The sequence below is a fragment of the Cervus elaphus genome, chromosome 20, assembly GCF_910594005.1.
Source record: "Cervus elaphus chromosome 20, mCerEla1.1, whole genome shotgun sequence".
Taxonomy (NCBI): domain Eukaryota; kingdom Metazoa; phylum Chordata; class Mammalia; order Artiodactyla; family Cervidae; genus Cervus; species Cervus elaphus.
The window spans coordinates 44,212,208-44,232,856 of record NC_057834.1 but is presented as its reverse complement, the minus strand read 5'-3'; the positions used below and the strand labels follow the sequence as shown (position 1 = coordinate 44,232,856).

At 41.9% G+C, this 20,649-nt stretch overlaps 1 protein-coding gene across 3 annotated transcripts in view; it reads right to left on the bottom strand.

The window, feature by feature from the left end:
* Positions 1 to 20,649, bottom strand: part of PDZK1 (PDZ domain containing 1) — a 53,368-nt gene that overhangs the window by 1,246 nt on the left and 31,473 nt on the right. For all 3 annotated transcript variants that reach the window (XM_043876614.1, XM_043876613.1, XM_043876611.1), the window contains exons 2-8: positions 14,290 to 14,501; positions 13,287 to 13,533; positions 11,209 to 11,345; positions 10,165 to 10,360; positions 8,019 to 8,215; positions 1,668 to 1,892; positions 676 to 972 (exon numbers count right to left, since the gene is read on the bottom strand). In XM_043876614.1, coding sequence (XP_043732549.1) covers positions 676 to 972; positions 1,668 to 1,892; positions 8,019 to 8,215; positions 10,165 to 10,360; positions 11,209 to 11,345; positions 13,287 to 13,533; positions 14,290 to 14,499 — 1,509 coding nt within the window. In that variant the 5' untranslated portion in view covers positions 14,500 to 14,501. The remainder of the gene's footprint in view (positions 1 to 675; positions 973 to 1,667; positions 1,893 to 8,018; positions 8,216 to 10,164; positions 10,361 to 11,208; positions 11,346 to 13,286; positions 13,534 to 14,289; positions 14,502 to 20,649) is intronic.

The window sequence follows — 20,649 nt, the reverse complement described above, 5'->3', positions numbered from 1 at the left end:
TTGGCTTTGTCATACGTTTCCTTTATGAACTTGGATAGTTTACTTTTGGACCTCAAGTTCATCTATGAAGAGAAATTGAGACTTGTCAAGGAATTTATCTAAATGAAATACAAACAGAATAATGTTTATTCTTCCCCAGTAATGAAACTTGAATACCTGCCAGTTATTTTAAAAAGAATATTGTCTCTAACCACCACCATTCATTTTCATGCTCACCATGAACCAGGCACTGTTCAAAGACTTTAACAGTCTTAATATATCCTGATAACAATCCTACAGATTATCTCTGTTTTATAGGTGGGGAAACTGAGGCACAGAGAATAAATCCATTGTTTTCTGTTACTTGTTACCCAAGGCTGGTAAATTACCCAGCCTATTACCCAAGAGTGATAAATGGCAATTCCAGAATTTGTATGTAAATAGTCTGATTTGGGTTCTTCAGGTGTTTTCATTGTAATTTTGATAAGTTACTGTCAACTCCATGCTATGAAAAATAAGTTTATTCTTAAACTACCTCCTCTCACCCACGGTAACTGAATTTGCTAGTTCTCTTTACACTGTAATTTTCTAGTGTTTTAGGAGAACTGTGGTAACCGTAGATACATGGTGCACTTGTTAAGGACTTTACCGTACTCTGGTTAGTTAGATCACTAAAAGCAATGTGTCACCACTCACTCGTTCTCGTTCTTCTGCCGTGTGTGAGTCTTGCTCTGATTCTTCCAGCCTTCCTTCATCAGGATCAGGGTCGTCATCCAGCGGATCAGCCATGGAGGAAACGATAGGGATTTTCTTAGCCTGGAAATAATCATAGGCCTTCTTTCCACAGACTAAGAGTGTGATAGTCTTGCCACTGCTCTGGATTCTGTCCACCACCTTCTCATAGGGCTCATCCAGCATGTTTACTCCGTTCACCTCAATGATGACGTCCTCATCCTCCAGCCCAGCCAGGTCAGCAGGGCCGCCCTTCTGCACCTGTGAGCAGAGTTCTGAGTTACCACTTCCAAACAGAGACCACAGAGTGTTAGACTAGCAGTTCTGCAGAGGAGAGATGAGGGCTTTGATAATTTATTCTCAGTCATGTTGAGAATACAGACATTTCTCCTTGAGGTACAGAAGTTTAAAATTGTGCCCTAATGCTTTCTGCTTATGAAAGCTACAATTTCATAAGTGCTACTCAAAAGAATAGTGTTCACAGTGGTTGAATATCCTATTGTATATCTTTCATATGGTGCTTTCCAGGGTGAAGGCATTAGATTCCATAGGTCCCCCGTCTTCATTCCCAACTTGAGAGCTACAGAGATAGTCTTCTAACTGTCAGTATCTGCAGGGTAATGGCATTATGCCAGACACACAGAAGCAAACAAGTACTACTCCCAGACAAGAGTTGTTAGTAGTGACTATCAACTACAGTCATGTCAACTCACTCTGTTTATTTGATTTGAAATGTCTAAAGAGACACACAGATGTTTCAGAAAAAAGGATGTGAACTTTGATGTACTCATAGCTATCTTAAAGGGTATGAGATCAGTATTTACTTGAACCCAAGTGAGACACTCAGTGTAGGCCTTTGGTGTAATCTTTTTACTGAGCCATTAGTGAGTGGGAGGAACTGAGACTCTCCTTACTGTGGCTGTGTTCACTGGGCTGCTGGCACCAGCTCACCATACCTCTTTGACGAATGAGCCTGGTTGACCCCGAACCGCGTTTAAGTGAAAGCCATAGCCATCTTCACCTCTAGTCAGCCTGCAGAGTTTAGGCTTATGATCTCCTACTTCCTCTGTAGTTTCTGGGCTTGAGACCTCCAGAGGAGCAGGAGTAGGAGCTGGAGCCTCCTTGACAGAACCATTAGGCAGCTCTTCACTTTGATAGTAGAAAAATGGAGAAAAGCCAGCCTTTTGAAAATAAAGTGGAAAAAAACATTAATGATAAGTATGAGAATTTACACTTTATTAAATGTGCTGGTTTAATTTATAAGGTATCCACTATGTTCCACTCCTCTTCCAGATACATCTGGTTGTGGGCTGTAAAATATCTCTACTACCCCAAACGGAAAAGGTATGAAGGAAGATTGAGCTTAGTTACCGAATAATGAGCATAAACAAACATACATACATTTGTGTAAGCAAATGTACATACACATAAAATAAAAGCAGTATAGAATGTTGTACAAGGATCCAAATCTAACAGAACTGCTAGTTTATTCTGATTCCATGATAGTGAGCAAGTCACTGAACAAATTGTCAGCAGTCTCCCTGTTGGGAGATTATAAGACATTGAGTGACTTGCCCAATACCTCATGCAGAGGAGGTTCACTTGGCCCTTTCCCTCAGTGAGATGGTCTTCAGAACTGTTCAGAGCCCCTCAAACACATTAGAGAAAGTGAAACATAAGATGATATTTTTGTCACTATTTGAATTACAGTGATCATTTGGGGGAGTCGGTAGAGGAAGTTGGCAATCACACAGTCACATATGGTAACAAAAGTCGATTCCAGTCATTTACTACTTGCTTCTCCCACTCCCCGCTCCAGTCCTGTCTGTTGTACTCTGTTTTACTATTTGCTGCTATAACCATTAGCTGACACTCTGCTATGCTAGACTCCTTTTTTTTTTTTTTTTTAAGCTTTTTATTTTGCATTGAAGTATAGCCGGTTAACAGTGTTGAGAGAGTTTCAGGTGGACAGCAGAGGGACTTAGCCGTACATATACATGTACCCATTCTCTCCCAAACTCCCTCCCATCCAGACTCCTCACTATCTTTAAATACTTCTAATCCATCTCAACTCCCAGACTGTCCATGTGAAGAAGGCAGTGATGGTCTTAAATATAAAAAGGCAGAGAAACAGGAAACATAGGACTAGTTTTTGTTACAGAATGAAAAGTTTAGCTGACTGTGGGTTTTAGTTAAGAGAATTTTTAGTTGTATATTTTATATAGCTGTATATTTGGATATGGTAAGATTTTGGATCAGCAGTTTAATTACTGCCCACAGGTGTGCAGGACATTTGTTAGAGTAGAAAATCAAGCAATTGATGCTAAGCCTGGCTGACCCCGAACCGCGTTTAAGTGAAAGCCATAGCCATCTTCACCTTTAGCCAGCCTGCAGAGTTTGGGTTTATGATCTCCTACTTCTTGTTCAACAACCTGACTAAAACTGGATTTGGGGTCCTAGTATCATCTGTTTTACCCCAAGACCGCGTCTTCCTTTCTAAACAAGAGTAGCACCGGCACAGGACTTCCCTGATGATACAGTGGATAAGAATCCTGCCATTGCAGGGGACATGGGCTTGATCCCTGGTCTGGGAAGATCCTACCTGCCTCTGGGCAGCTAAACCTGTTGATCACTACTCAAGTCTGTGCCCTCTAGAATCCCCAAGCTGCAGCTACTGAAGCCCGTGTGCTACACCTGTGCTCCACAACAAGAGAGGCCACCACAATGAGAAGCCCGCACACAACTAGAGAAGGTTCTCTTGAAGCAACAAAGACCCAGCACAACCTAAAATAAAAATTTTTTTAAAAGAGTAGCACCAGCACAGAACCTCCTACTTACCCAATTCAATGAACCTCAGATCTTTCAATGCTATACTTGCAAATCTTCCCACATTTCTTTCTCTTTAAAATGTGGGAAATTGTCAGAGTGACTCATCACATGCGAAAATACTTCTGCTATCACTACAGATCAACTGTATCTGACAATAGCAGCTAGTCTTCAGGCAGAGGACGGTAATGAGTCTTTACTCATCTTCATTCAAATATTTGGGTGTCTGGTATGTGCCAAGAACTGGTCTAAGTGTTTTGTTTTAGTCACTGGTATATATATATATCAAAGATCCAACCATCATGCACCTACCCATCTATGGAACTTAACTTTGGGAGAGAAGAGGGAGGAAGAGGATGGAGACAGGCATCTTCTTAGATCCAATTTCTCTCATACTAATCAAAACATTAAAATTATAGTTAAGTCACTCTGTCATAAGATTAGGAGGCATTGAAAAGGACTTGGGACTTCCCAGGTGGTGCTAGTGGTAGAGAACCTGCCTGCCAGCACAGGAGACAAAGAAGATGCAGGCTTGATCCCTCGGTTGGGAAGATGCCCTGGAGGAGGAAATGGCAACTCACTCGTTTTCTTGACTGGAAAATACCATGGACAGAAGATCCTGGCAGGCTACAGTCCATCATGGGGTTGCAAAGAGGCCGATGCTACTCAGCAAGCACACAAGCACGCATGCATGAAGAGGACTTGATGCCTGAATTCCCTTTACAGCAGCTACTGCAGTGACCTTCTGACTTGTTTGATTTTTTTCCTCCAACTGGGAGCTCCCCACTCTGCAGAGCTTGTTCCTGGTAGCTTTGGTTGTCTTTAAGCCAAAAGCTAGCTCCTTTTGCCTTCTCTATTTGGTGAAGCTGTGCCCCGTAGGACACCTCAAAAATAAGTCTACTTCCCACATGTAATAGCCTTTCAAATTCGTGTGTGTGTGTGCGTGTGTTATTTGTTTTAAATCCATTTATCTGTCAATGGACACTTGGGTTGATTCCATCTTTTGACTCTTGTGACTTGATTTGTGGCCTAGCACATGGTCTATTCTGGAGACTATCCCATGTGCAGTTGAGAAGAATGTGTATTATATTGTTGGGTAGAGTGTTCTTTGTATGACTGTTAGATCTAACTGGTTTGCATTGTTCAAGTACTCTAGTTCCTTACTTCTGTCTGATTGTTCTATCCAGTATTGAGAATGGGCTATTGAAGTCTCCAACTATTATTGTAGAATTGTATTTCTCTTTTCAATTTCATCAATTTTTGCTTCATGTATCTTCCCAGCTCTAACATGTGTAATTGACAGTTACAGTTGTATATGTTTGAGGTGTACACATCATGATTTGCTAGACATATACATTGTGAAATCATTACCATGATCAAGTTAATTAACACAGATCCATTACCTTACATAGTTACCATTTAGCCTTTTAAATTCTTGACAATGTTTTCCTTTCTTCCCTAAAACCTATGGTTATTCAAACTAAATATTCACATAATGTCTTACAAAACCTATACCCTGGTTACCTTTCTTGACACTGGCCTAAAGTGAGGTTGTCAGGACTGGACACATTGTTGATTAACTCATTTAACGCTTAATAACCACCCTTCGCCATAGATACACCCACCTTACAAGGAAGGAAACAGGCACAGGGAGGGTAATTTACCCAAAATTACATTACTGGTAATTTCAGGTGTAGTCTGATCAACTCAGAACAGTAATACTATCACCTTCAAAAGCCGAATGTCAATTAATGTAACCCTAAATTGAGTTTTTTGGGTAGGGGCAGCTACTCAGAGTGTCATCAAGTTTTCTGCACTTTTTTCTATAGTCATCAGTTCAGGCCTCACCATTTGGTATTTATACAATTTACTTTTAAGTTAGTTTAGTACTTGAAATATATTCCTGATTAAACTTAAAACTTACTAGTTTTTATTCTTCTATCTTGACTAGATATTTTAAATATTAGTCTCTAGTAACTATTCATCAACACATTAAGTCATCTGTATGACTTAAGTCTTTCCCATTCTGTTGTTTTCCTCTAACTCTTTGCATTGATTGCTGAGGAAGGCTTTCTTATCTCTCCTTGTACTCTTGGAACTCTGCATTCAAATGGGAATATCTTTCCTTTTCTCCTTTGCTTTTCGCTTTTCTTCTTTTCATAGCTATTTGTAAGGCCTCCTCAGACAGCCATTTTGCTTTTTTGCATCTCTTTTCATGGGGATGATCTTGATCCCTGTCTCCTGTACAATGTCACGAACCTCTGTCCATAGTTCATCAGGATCATTGAAAAAGCAAGAGAGTTCCAGAAAAACATCTATTTCTGCTTTATTGACTATGCCAAAGCCTTTGACTGTGTGGATCACAATAAACTGTGGAAAATTCTAAAAGAGATGGGAATACCAGACCACCTGACCTGCCTCTTGAGAAACCTGTATGCAGGTCAGGAAGCAACAGTTAGAACTGGACATGGAACAACAGACTGGTTCCAAATAGGAAAAGGAGTACGTCAAGGCTGTATATTGTCACCCTGCTTACTTAACTTATATGCAGAGTACATCATGAGAAACGCTGGGCTGGATGAAGTACAAGCTGGAATCAAGATTGCTGGGAGAAGTATCAATAACCTCACATTTGCAAATGACACCACCCTTATGGCAGAAATTGAAGAGGAACTAAAAAGCCTCTTGATGAAAGTGAAAGAGGAGAGTGAAAAACTTGCCTTAAAGTTCAACATTCAGAAAATTAAGATCATGGCATCTGGTCCCATCACTTCATGGGAAATAGATGGGGAAACAGTGGAAACAGTGTCAAACTTTATTTTGGGGGGCTCCAAGATCACTGCAGATGGTGACTGCAGCCATGAAATAAAAAGACTCTTACTCCTTGGAAGGAAAGTTATGACCAACCTAGACAGCATATTAAAAAGCAGAGACATTACTTTGCCAACAAAGGTACATCTGGTCAAGGCTATGGTTTTTCCAGTGGTCATGTATGGATGTGAGAGTTGGACTGTGAAGAAAGCTGAGCGCTGAAAAATTGATGCTTTTGAACTGTGGTGTTGGAGAAGACTCTTGAGAGTCCCTGGGACTGCAAGGAGATCCAACCAGTCCATCCTAAAGGAGATCAGTCCTGGGTGTTCATTGGAAGGACTGATGCTGAAGCTGAAACTCCAGTACTTTGGCCACCTCATTCCAAGAGTTGACTCATTGGAAAAGACCCTGATGCTGGGAGGGATTGGGGGCAGGAGGAGAAGGGGATGACAGAGGATGAGATGGCTGGATGGCATCACTGACTCGATGGGCATGAGTTTGAGTAGACTCCAGGAGTTGGTGATGGACAGGGAGGCCTGGTGTGCTGTGATTCATGGGGTCACAAAGAGTCGGACACGACTGAACGACTGAACTGAACTGAACTGTTGACTTAAGTATATTAAATAGGTTTTCCATGTCTCCATCCACATTTAATAATATACTAGCTTAGGAACAAACAGCATGCTATTAGACATCTGTTCGGGTTGACATTTGGTCCAGTATCAAGTACTCTTAGGAATGGTGGTTCAACTAGCTAAAAACCCATTAATTTTTCTATCATCCAGTTCACTCTTTAGTCTTCTTTACACAAATGTCTTGAAATGTCTATTCAAAATGTGCTGGGAGGGAGTATGGCATAATAAATTAAAACTTGCTTTCAAATACTGACTTCAGTCTTTGATAAAATGGGTGATTTTAGCCAATCATTTAGTCTGTCTAAGCTTCAGGTTTTTCTAATCTGAAGGAGGCTAATTCTACCACCCAAAATATTCCTCCCTCTATATCATTTATATACCTTTGGATGCTTCTATTGTATATCACATAGAACAAGTTCATCTTTGTTCATTTTTGTGACCAACACCCAACAAGACAGATGACACTTTAGAAGGCCCCTGAATGTCTGCTAAGCTAGAGTGAACCTCAATTCTTGTGATAAAAGTGTTATAAAAGACCTTAAAATATGCAGACAATAGGTATTGTGACTAAAAGATAAAAGGAAATAAGGTTAGTTTGACACAGCTTGGTCTTGATGAATCTGTGTTTCTACTCCCTTGCTAAGGGTTTATAAACTAATAATCCCTTCTAGGCTTTTACATGGGATTGATAGAACACATTGGTCTATAGGTTAAAATCCAGTCATTCTCTATTTGGGAAAGTTAGGACTACATCTGCTTATTTCCAGGCTGTTTTTCATAGATTTTTCCCAGGTCACCAGGAGAAATTCTGCAGTTATATTTGCAAATTCTTTCAAAAATCTTATTTCCAAGGACTTAAACCTCATGAACCCATCACATTCTCTTATCTACCAATTTGAGCTTCAGTGCAGCGTTAATGATGATTGTTATGCCTCTTCCAGTATGAAGATCAAAGTGGTAGCTTAACCAGAATTTGAGGGCATGAGTGAATGGACCCAACCTTAATTCATGAATATGTGACCTTGTATTACTTACCAGTTTATATATGTTGTCTGTCTCTTTGTCTACCACCAACAGAGAGGTCTGATCTCCGCCCTTTCTAATCATTTCCACCACACTGTCATGATCAAGGGACTCCACAGACGTGCCATTGACAGCAACAACCAGGTCATTGTTCTTCAAGCCAGCCTTTTCTGCTGGACTTTTGGAATCTATGTCCTTGATGATTTGACCTACCCCCGCCAAAAAAAAAATTTTAATAAAATTTAAATAAAATTATCAGAAAGATCCCTAGAAAACAAATGGAGGGATTTCTGCTGGGGCCTAAAGCCCTTATAAAATAGATATAAAAGGCATGCTGAATACAACTCCTGTCCTTCCCACTAGGATATCTATACGCATCCTATCCACCTCGATCAGAACTCATTCCAGGAATAAACACAAGAATTGAGGTTCACTCTAGCTTAGCAGACATTCGGGGGCCTTCTAAAGTGTCATCTGCCTTGTTGGGTGTTGAGTCTTCAGGAATTGAACCATCTTCACTAGAAGCCTTCAGATCTCTCACCTTTTTTTTTTTTTGCCCCTCATACAGTTTTAACAAGCTCCAATTTCACTTTTCCAGCTAGTTGCTTGGCATCTCTTGGTCACCTGTTAGTGGGAGCACCATCCTCCTGTCACTGACACGTAGCATGATTCTTCCTCAGCATCCACTCCCTGTGTCTAATCAGCCAAGTCCTTCAGTGCTACCTTAATATTTTTACACATCTCTTCTGGAGCCCTAGTTCTTCTGCCTGAAATGCAGTTTGTATTCCTGCCTTGAATTCTTGCTAAACTGCTACCTTATCAGTTGTTCTCCCCTCCTTGTTTGCCTTCTCCAGTACAGACCTGCCTTCAGTTTCATCTTGATGCAACGTCTGAGCAAGTCACTCCCAAGCACGACAGCATGAGTGTGAGCTTTGGAACTAAATAGACCTAATTTTGATTCTAGCTGTACTAGAACTATTTGACCATGTAAAAATTGTTGTATCTTCTTCAAGTCCCCAATTTCAGCAATTCTTGCAAAATTATTAGGAGTAATTGAGATGTGTAAAGCCCCCAAGCCAATGTAGGCTTAATTTTTCTTCTCTCTCACACTGAGAGAGAATAACTCCCCACTAACTCTGGAAATAAGTCTAAACTCCTCACCATGCACTCATAGTCCATCATATGTCTCTTCAACTGACCTTTCTAACTTGATTTTCTGTGCTGTACTTTAAATGGCCATCAAACTGAACCTGTTTCTTCCTGCTTTATTCACACAATCCTATGTTCATGAATTGGACTTAACTTGTCTCTACCCCATCAGCTTGCCCAAATTCTGTTCATACTACAAAGCCAGAGTTCAAGTGCTACCTTTACTATGAGGCCTCCCAATACCTTTTTAGTGAGAAAAACTTGCTCCAACATTGAATTTCCATAGTATCTTAACTGCCCTGTTTTAAGATGTTTCTCACCATCTACCTTCAGTTATGGACATATGTGTCTTATCTCCTCTAGTAAATAGGGGTCTTCTTGACTGAAGAATTCTCATTGCATTCATTCGATATTCTCAAAGATCCTGAGGATGTTTTTATACCATATGAGTCAAACTAATGTTTCATAAATTAATGTAAATATATATGATGGAAAGAAAATGGCAACTTCTGGGTGAATAACAGTTTTCATGGCCTGAACCTACATTTTTTTTTTCCTAATGTATTCAGCTTGTGTAGGAGGACCTTAATTCTTACTGAATTACAGGGAATCAGAAAGACTCCTGGTTCTATTCATGTCCCAGATCCCCACCCACACCCCTGCCTCAGATCTAGTGGTGTGTTGGCGCTGTCTCAAACCAGCTCATGAGAATACTTCTCAACTTTGCATTCTATGACAGCATGTTGTAGCTTGAAATCAGACATGGTGGGAGTATTTACACCACAACGAAACAACACATGCTACAGATTAGGGCTTTTTATTTTTCCCAGAGAGCCAATTTACTAGCATGCTACTGCTCAGATCCAAAATTCTGCCTTATAATTCTGCTATGAAAACCTAAGGATACCCTGATGGGGGGGCTGTGGGGGCCTAATGAACTCTGGAGTCACACTGGGATGAAGAATTGGATGGTTACACTGCCAAGTTTTCTGCTCTTCAAGTGCCTTACCTTTCTGTTCTGGGCTTTCCCTCAGGTAGAAACCATAGCCATTGCTTCCCTTCTTCATTTCTACTACACGGGGCTGGCAGGGTAGCAGTTTCAGACTGGCTGTTTCTCTCTTGACTTTTATCTTCTGCTCGCTATGGTGCTTGTCAGTTTCCTTGTCCACAAGCAGGAACGTGATGCGGCTTCCAGACTTCTTCACCTGCAACAACACTCACAGGTGAGGACCACCATCAGTCTCCAAGAAAGATGCTGGGAAATAGAAAAGTTTCTGTGTTGAGGCACACAGTCTATAGATTAAACAGGATATATGGGATGTAAGTCCTGAGCTTAAGCTATAACACTGTTTTGTACTACTTCACTGGTATTTATTTATCTTCCCTTATACAGTTGTTTCTCCCTTTGTTAAGTATGATGTCACCCACACAGATGCTAACTGAACCCAAGTGAAAGCTGGAATTCAGAAAACCCAGAAAGGTACTTAGGTGAAGACTAGGAAAGGAATTTGGAAAAGAAAGTAAAGGTCTACTTTGAAATATCATTCTACCAAGAAAAGATAAAGTTGTTCAATTTTCAAGGTTCCATGTGACCCCAAAGGAAAAACTCTGAGTGTTTTTCATGCATCCTGGAATCATGCTGGGGCGTAAGATTTGGGGTATAACACATCAAATACTCCCCATGTGTAACTCGAGATTCATCACCCACACTGGTCATCTTCCAGCTTGTATTAAAACACTTTAGTAACATTGGTTCAACATCGAATTTATTACAAGTTTAGAGAGTGATTCCAGTCAGTTACACATAAGATCCAGAAGATAATGGTTTTTTAGAACACTTTTCAAGACAACATGAAACTAGCAAAGGCCTCATTCCAAAACCCTATGTTAACACTGCTTACACCACTAGTGAGTCTGTTTGCTGTTAATACAAAGGTTTAGCTTCCCATTTTCATAGTCTTCCCATCATAAACTACCATTCCTGTCTTCCTGTCGCTTCTGATGAGAGCAGAGTGAAAGTTAAGGGTGAGAAAAGTACTCCTTTGGGATATACCTTTTCAACTACCTCCTCATGGCTGGCATCCTCTACATTCTCTCCATTCACTTCAATCAAGTGGTCATCAACCAGGACTCCAGCTTTCATAGCCACACCTTGAGGTTTTATATCAGTCATGTACACTCCGTTTTTACCTGAAGGAGAGTAGGGGGTAGACAAGTGTCACAACTCCATTACACTGAAAGTCTAACAGCAAAGGGTTTTCTCCCAATAATATAAAATTAGAACTTCGCATTTTAGGGCTAATTCAAATAGACTTTGATACAGAAGGACAATTAGAACTCATAGCACAAACTTGACACAGCCATTACTCAGTTGGTTTTCATTGATTTGAATAGGATTTCTGAGCCCAACTAAGTACACAGAAAGAATCTCAAGTGGCACTGGCCTCTTGAACCAGAAAGTAGCAAATCATGCCCACTCTGCATCACTGGGTCATACTCCCTCTCCTTTGCATTTGTAGAATTAGATGGCATCTGCTCTGTTCTGTCCAACTACCACATCGCAGTGGACTGAATGAATCTCACTGATGCAGGCTAAAGAAAACAGGCATGGGAAGAGAGGAAAGCATACACACACACGGTCAGTCTGGATTAGCAGGAAGTATGATTTAGGTGCTTCCTAGAGAAATGCTATCAGTTCTTTCAAGATATTAATATTTCAGCCTAGGCAAAGGGTACCTTCATTATGACTACATAAACCATTTGTAAAGAAAAATAATAGTTTAAACTCTGCTTCCTTAAATACTTGGCATTTCTCCTGTTACCTTTTTATGTTTGTCATGAAGGAAACATTTTCTTCATAAAGCTAATTTAAACTTTTCACCACAGACATTACACAGAGGCCAAATGAATAGAGTCTGAATTGCAATTTCTTTTTTTCTTTCTTTCTTTTCTTTTTTTACCATATTACTGATAATAAACCTCTGAGAAATGCCAGGCTTCCCCTGACCACCTATATCACTGTGTTTTAACAACTGACAAACTCAAGAGATATCTCTTATAGCTAGTTTATTTCTCTTGCTAACAGGTTAAATAAGCCTTAGAAACCATGTTTAGTATTAGTCCACTCTTTCCAAGCCAAGCATTAGTTGCTCAGTCATGTCTGACTCTTTGCAACTCCATGGGCTATGTATAGCCTACCAGGCTCCTCTGTCCATGGTATTCTCTAGGCAAGAATACTGGAGTGGGTTGCCATTTCCTTCTTCAGGGGATCTTCCCAACCCAGGGATCAAACATACATCTCTTACATTTCCTGCACTGGCAGGCAGGTTCTTTACCAATAGAGCCACCTAGGAAGCTCTTTATCACTTAACCAAATTATGACCCGCCACCAGTGCCTCTCTAGTACAGAAAGAACAGGGAAGGAGCAACGTTAGAGGTGGAACCAAAACCCTAATTCAGCTATGGTTCCAACCTCAATCCCAGTGAAACCATTAGAAAACCACGGTCAACTGTTCATGGGTCAGCCTGCAACTCTGAAATGCTAGGAACAGAACCTCTAGTACTTTCTGATGGTTGGGGTTTCTCAAATCACTGTACCTCTCAGCTAGAGGTCAGGGAGACATCTCAGAGCATAGCCACAGCTGAGGGTACTATCTTGATGCCACAGGAGGGTGGGGATCTTGGCCGTGCCTGCGGCAACTGTAACAGCAGCTGATACATAAATAGGTGTGCAAGGATTTTTTGAATAAGTGACCACCTGGACACTCAGAGATGAAAAGAGGTATCATTCTAATTCAAAAGTAGTTCACGGAGAACCTCCTTTTTCTTGCCTCTTATTCTCCATTCTCTCCTCCATCTTTACCCCCAAAGAAGCATCAACCCTCTAACCCTCTGGCCTCGAGGGCTCAGCTTAACAAACACAGGGAGACAGGGGTGCCCAGTGTCCCTCCACAGTGCTGTTGTCCAACATCCTGATCCCTCTGTGCACAGCTGTGCCAAGGAAGGGCCAGGGAGAGAGAGGCTGCTGTTGAATCTCCATAGCAATTGATGAGTTAGTCAACGAAGTCGTTAACAGATACCAGTCTCTCTCTTCCAGAAAGCTGTTTGTCCCTGCCCCACCTTCAAGCTCACCTTGGACAGTTTTCAGAGAGAAGCCATAGCTACCCCCCTCCTTCACTAGGTAGCAGAGCCGTGGCTGCGTCCACATCTGTGCTCCTCCGTTCATCACAGAGGGCGGCTTCTTATCGTTCAAACTCGACTCCTGACTTTGACCCAATGCTTTCAAGTCTACTTGCTTTTTCATGGCTTTCTCATAGGAATCCCCATCCAGAACTAGTAAAGTCACTGAATTCCCACTCTTTCTGACCAGATCCACAACCTAAGAGGAAGAAAGAAAAAGATTAACTTTAACCAGTAACCCTCTATCAACCACCAGGGTTGTGGGTGAGAGAGCAGTGCTCACCATCTGACTCTGGAGATTCTATCACCTGACCCCTGACATTTGAGTAGTCAGTAGATCATCCCCCAGCCATCTGCACCTGGGCCCCACCAAGATCCAGGGACAGATTAGGCTGGGCCTTTAGCACCACTGGACTCTATAGAGTGCAGCCCAAGCCCAGCCCAGGGAACTTCTACTAGGACTGGTCTTCTCCCGGGATGAATGCTGTCCCGAAGCACAGCATGTTCTGAGTCTACAGAGACAGCATAGTACAGTGAAAGAGCACCCACTTAGAGGCAGATAGAATTGGGGTGAGGTCAGACACTCCCATATGTTCACTGTGTGAACACATTAGCAAGCTAAGGTATCTAAGCTTCCACTTCCTCGACTGTCAAATGGTACCTCATGGGTTGTGCCAAGGATTTAACAAAATAATGAATGTGAAATTGCTTAGTATAGTCCCGTTCACATAGCAAATATGCAATGCACATTAGACCTGACACTATTCAAACCTAGGAATAACTTTTACAGTTCTTGGTTAATCATAGGAGAGTTGATTAGCTGGCAGAGTAGAGCTGTAAAGGTGTCCTGCCCTACCAGTGGCAGCAAGGAAAGCTCCACTAACACCCAGAACTAAAGTCATCAGAGATATAGGGGCTAAAGAGATCCTTCAAGAACTCCAAATGTCCCGCTTACCTGCATATGCTCTTCCTTGTCCACGAAGACACCATTGATCCTAAGAACTCTGTCTCCATCCTGGAGACCCGCCTTCTCTGCTGGGCTACCCTTCTCAATCACCCGGACCAGGTGGCCGTCAGTGTCCTTCTCAATTCGCAGGAAGAAGCCATAGCTTTTCCCTTCCTGTTTGGTTAGCTTACATTCTCGGGGGTGGAAGGTGGAGGCCATTTCTGTGATGAAAAGTGAATGGGTAAATCCTTGAGAAAGAGTCTAACTGGGGTGAGAAATCTGTACTCCATCTCCTATACATCTTTTCTTCTAATCACACCAGCTCCCAGCTGTTCAGGTAGCAACATTTGGGGTATGGGAGGTCACCTTCCAGGACTTGGTAGTGATTTCCAAATCTGTTCCTCCCCAAAGATGACCTTTCACTTGAGTTTCAGACCCATGTATTCAGCTAGGTACTGGACACAGATGCTTCAATTTCAGTAGTTCCAAAACCAAATTCCCTTTTGTCCCCTGACCAAAAAAAATTAGTTCCAAATATATTACTTAAAATTTTTAAGAAAATCCAAGTCCACTTTCATTTAAATATCTGAAGGGCTTGCCAAGTTCAAGGTGTTGAAGATAAATCTGTGACAAGACAAATCTATACTTTTCCTCTCATGTCAGGGAGAACATGTTTTTACAGAAACATGTGGTGAATGATCTTCTAGGGAAGAACAGAGTGATGAGGGAGAACATAACAGAGTCTTGGGAGCAAGGAATGGGGTGGGAAGAATAAAGTACGGCTTCCTAGAGAAATGACTTTTCCAAGACCTGAAAAATTAGAGTGGTGAGATGGGACAAGTTAAGGAAGACCTCAAATAATTAAAAATCAGAGAAGCCAGACCTAAGAGCTGACATGACACACTGGAAACAGAAAAGTAGTTTCCAGGACCGTGAAGTTCTAGTCAGAGAGGAATAGGGATTCCCCCACAGAGAGAGGGTTCCCACTGCCGGGTCAGATTTATCCCTCCTGAAGCCCCTTCTTTTTCCACCCACCTTGCTACTTCTTTCACCCCATTGTAGGATCGAGGTCCTGGGCCACAGGATGAGGAAAGGAAAAGTGTAAAAGCTTGGAGCCCTGTCACCCAGTCATTAAGTGTAAGATTCCTGCCAGGCACAGGAAACTATAGTCACTATCCTGTGATCAACCATAAAGGAAGATAATATGAAAAATATGTATAAGTGAATCACTTTGCTTTACAGCAGAAAGAACACAAAGTTGTATATCAACTATACATCAATAAAATTAAAAAAAAAAAAATTTCCGGCCAGGGGTCCCCAACCCCTCCTGGTGGAAGCAATTTTTTTTCCATGGGGGATTGAGAACAGAGGCCAGAACTGCTGGTGTGTGTAAAGCAGAGGCTAGACTCTGCTGGGTCAACTGCCTGCCGGGCAAACCCTCATGTTCCCCTCATCACAGCTCCCCACCAGTAACTCAGAATAAACCATTCATCTCTCCTGGAAGGACAGGAGCAGAAAACTGCACAGGGGTGGGGAGGGTGAATAGGCTCCCTGGAAGCCACGCATGGTGTTTCCAGATGGCCATCCTCCTACCTCCGTGCCCAGTACACATGGGGCAGAAAGCCTCCCATGGCCTGACCCTGTGGCTACTTCACTTGGTCTCTGCAGAGTCTGGCAGACAAGCCACCAGGGGCGTGGATGACTAAGCAGCCAAGGAAACAAGAAACAGTGTTTCAAGTAATGTCTTACCAGGGCCTGACAAGAACCTAAGGCTGAGTTCACCCCACTGAGGACCAAGGGCAGAGAAAAGTGAAGACACAATCACCAAGGTTGCCACCCACACTTGGGAGAGTGTTAGCCGCTCTACTGTATCAGGACCAGCCACCAGGAAGATGCTGCTTTGGGGGGAACGGGGGGAAGTAGGCAGTTAGGGGAGAAGAGGGAAGCACCAGAGTGGGGCTTCTCACACAGAGGCATCTGTGTGTGGTCCTTCTGACTTCTCTTTGGCTTCTCTTTCTGCTGATCATCTATCCACAAGCATCAATTCCATTTTCCAACTTTAATCCACATCTATGTCCAAACCTACTCCTAGATTCCTATCAGCTCTCAATTTCATAGGCCTGAAAACTCTTGAAGGAAAAAAAAAATCCCTCTGAAATTTGGAGGTAATTATAGAGACTCTTCATCCAAATCCTACAAAATTCTAAACATGTCCTTATAATTATTCAAAATAAAGACCATTAGATATTTTCATCAAGAGATGAGGCTTAAAAAAAAAAAAAAAGAGAGATGAGGCTGTTTATAATCATCATATGAATGCTCATTCCTACAGTTGTTTGTTTAAACAATAAATGCTGGAGAGGGTGCAGAGAAAAGGCAACCCTCTTACACTGTTGGTGGGAATGCAAACTAGTACAGCCACTATGAAGAACAGTATGGAGATTCGTTAAAAAACTGAAAATAGAACTGCCATACGACCCAGCAATCCCACTGCTGGGCATACACACCGAGGAAACCAGAATTGAAAGAGACATGTGTACCCCAATGTTCATCGCAGCACTGTTTACAATAGCTAGGACATGGAAGCAACCTAGATGTCCATCAGCAGACAAATGGATAAGAAAGCTGTGGTACATATACACAATGGAATATTACTCAGCTATTAAAAAGAATGCATTTGAATCAGTTCTAATGAAGTGGATGAAACTGGAGCCTATTACACAGAGTGAAGTAAGTCAGAAAGAAAAACACCAATACAGTATATTAATACATATATATGGAATTTAGAAAGATGGTAACGATGACCATATATGCAAGACAGCAAGAGAGACACAGATGTAAAGAACAGACTTCTGGACTCTGTGGGAGAAGGTAAGGTGGGATGATTTGAGAGAATAGCATTGAAACATGTATATTAACATATGTGAAATAGATTGCCAGTCCAGGTTCGATGCATGAGACAGGATGCTCAGGGCTGGTGCACTGGGATGACCCTGAGAGATGGGATGGGGAGGGAGATGGGAGGGGGGTTCAGAATGGCTGATTCATGTCAATGTATGGTAAAACCACTACAATATTGTAAAGTAATTAGCCTCCAATTAAAATAAATTAATTTTTTTAAAGTAATAAAGTTGTTGTTTAGTCATTAAGTCATGTCCAACTCTTTGCAACCCCCTGAACTGTAGCCCATCAGGTTCCTCTGTCCATGGGATTTCCCAGGCAAGAATACTGGAGTGGGTTGCCTTTTCCTTCTCCAGGGGATCTTCCCAACCCAGGGATCAAACCGGAGTCTCCTGCATTGCAGGCAGATTCTTTACCACTAAGCCATCAGGGAATCCACGCATTTCTAAGGTCAGTTCAGTTCAGTTGCTCAGTCATGTCCGACTCTTTGCAACCCCATGAATCACAGCACGCCAGGCTACCTGTCCATCACCAACTCCCAGAGTTTACTCAAACTCATGTCCATCGAGTCGGTGATGCCATCCAGCCATCTCATTCTCTGTCGTCCCCTTCTCCTCCTGCCCCCAATCCCTCCCAGCATCAGGGTCTTTTCCAATGAGTCAATTCTTCGCATGAGGTGGCCAAAGTACTGGAGTTTCAGCTTCAGCATCAGTCCTTCCAATGAACACCCAGGACTGATCTCCTTTAGGATGGACTGGTTGGATCTCCTTGCAGTCCAAGGGACACTCAAGAGTCTTCTCCAACACCACAGTTCAAAAGCATCAATTCTTCGACACTCAGCTTTCTTCACAGTCCAACTCTCACATCCATACATGACCACTGGAAAAACCATAGCCTTGACTAGACGGACCTTTGTTGGCAAAGTAATGTCTCTGCTTTTTAATATGCTGTCTAGGTTGGTTATAAATTTCCTTCCAAGGAGTAAGCATCTTTTAATTTCATGGCTGCAATCACCATCTACAGTGATCTTGGAGCCCAAAAAAATGATAAGGTACCCACCCATAAAATTCAGCCATCTCACACTCTGCAGTGGCAACCACAGGGTCTTACTCTCAAGGATGGAAAATGAAACCTCCTTGATAGCAGGACAGTCTAGTGTTTGGGGAGAGGAGAAGAGCAAAGCTTTCCTGTATCTAAATAGAGACCTGAAAGTCTGAAATAAAAGGAAACACAAATGCATTTCTGGGCAAAATCTCAAGTTGTTTTGTTTGTTTCAAGTTTGAAACAGCCAGAGAGTAATCACTCAGATCTGCACTTATGTCTTTGAAGGGTCAGGTGTTCAAGGTCAGAGTTTCTTTTCAACATCTATGGTTGAAGCCCAGAGAATTAGAGCCAGTTCACAATGATGAAAATACTGATAGAAATGCTACCACATTGATGGGGAAACAGCCACTGCTCCAAGCCCCGGGTTACATCCTTCCACCCTGTTTGCCCTCCCCACAATTCAACCACTAAAGGATTAATGCTGGTGCCCACCTCAAATTGATGAAATATTTAACACTTTCAATCAGTGCAGAAAGCCAATCAAACCTTCAAAGCCTGGACTTACATAGAGCCCTAAAACTGTTTGTCTCCTTTGCCATCTTGTATAGAGATGGTTCAGCTAGGAGTCAAGAGGACTGGGCTCTGGTACAGGTCAGTCCTTGTGGGTCTAGTCCACGTCCTGGTGTTACACTGGCCCCTAAAGCAGGGCTGGAATCCGTCACTTTAGCAAGACTGTCTGCTCCATGATGAGGATGCCTGGGACTCTGGAACCTGGGGCTGAGCTGGGAAGGACCTTTGTATTTAAGAGTGCTGTTTCCTCAAATATCAGATATTAATGCATATATCTGGAATCTAGAAGAATGGTACTAATGAACCTATTTGTAGGGCAGCAGTGGAGACACAAACATAGAGAACAGACTTGTGGTCACGGTGGGGGAAGGAGAGGGCGGGAAGAATTGAGAGGGTAGCACTGAAACACAGCCATTACCACATGTGGAGCAGACCCGGTGGGAGTTTGCCGTATGGCTCAGGGAGCCCAGCCTGGGGCTCAGTGACAACCTGGGAGAGGGGTGGGGTCAGGGGTGGGAGGGAGACTCAACCTGTGGTTGATTCGTGTTGATGTATGACAGAAACCAACACAACAGTGTAAAGCAATTCTCCCCTAATTAAGAAATACATTTTTTAAAATACTGTTTCCTGTTTCTTCTTCCTTTTCTTGCAAATCAAAACCACAGTGAGATATCACCTCACATTCATCAGAATGGCTGTCATCAAAAAGACCACAACTAACAAGTGTTGATGAGTATGTGGAGAAAAGGAAACCCTCATACACTTGCTGGTGGGAATGTAAATGGGTGCATGGAAGACAGTACAAAGATTCCTCAAAAAATTAAAAATAGAATTATCATATGACCCAGCAATTCCACTCCTAGGTATATATCCAAAGAAAATGAACACTAATTTGAAAAGATACACACCCCAATGTTCATAGCACTATTATTTACAATAGCCAAGATACAGAAGCAACCCAAGTGTCCACGGACGGATGAACAGATAAAGAAGATATGGTACATATATACAATGGAAAACTACTTAGCCACAAAAAAGAATGAAACGTTGCAACAACACGGCTGGACCTGGAGGGTTCTATGCTTCGTGAAATAAATCAGACAGAGAAAGACAAATACTATATGTTATCACTTATATGTGGAATCTAAAAAATAAAATGTATATAACAAAACAAAAATAGACTCACAGATATAAAAAACAAACTAGTAGTTACCAGTGGTGGGAGGGAAGGGGAGAGGGGCAAGACATGGGTCAGGGATTAAGAGATACAAACTACTGTGAATAAAATAAATTAGCTACAAGGATATATTGTACAGCACAGGGAATATAGCCAATATTTTATAATAACTTTAAGTGGAGTATGTATGTGCTCAGTTGCTCAGTCATGTCTGACTCTTTGAGACCCCATGGACCGTAGTCCACCAGGCTCCTCCATCCATGGAATTCCCCAGGCAAGAAATACTAGAGTGGATTACCATTTCCTACTCCATTAAATGGAGTATAGTCTATAAAAATTTTGAATCAGTATGTTGTACACCTGAAACAGAATAGTGTAAATCATTATACTTCAATGTTTAAAAATTAAAAACAAGTGAAGGTAATGATTTAAAAAAAAAAGATCTTGTTTCTTTAGCCCCCATCCCCATCTTCCACTTCCTGAGAATACAGGGATCAGAACCCTATGGCAGATAGATATGTAATTAATGAAGGCCCATAGATTTCTACAACATCATATGAGCAGTCTGAAACTGGAGTCCATCAAACCCTCAGTCAGCTTTATTCCCCAGTTAAAATAGCCAAAATAAAATACTGGAAATGAAAGAAAGCTCTAACCATTTCTGAGCTCTGAGAAGA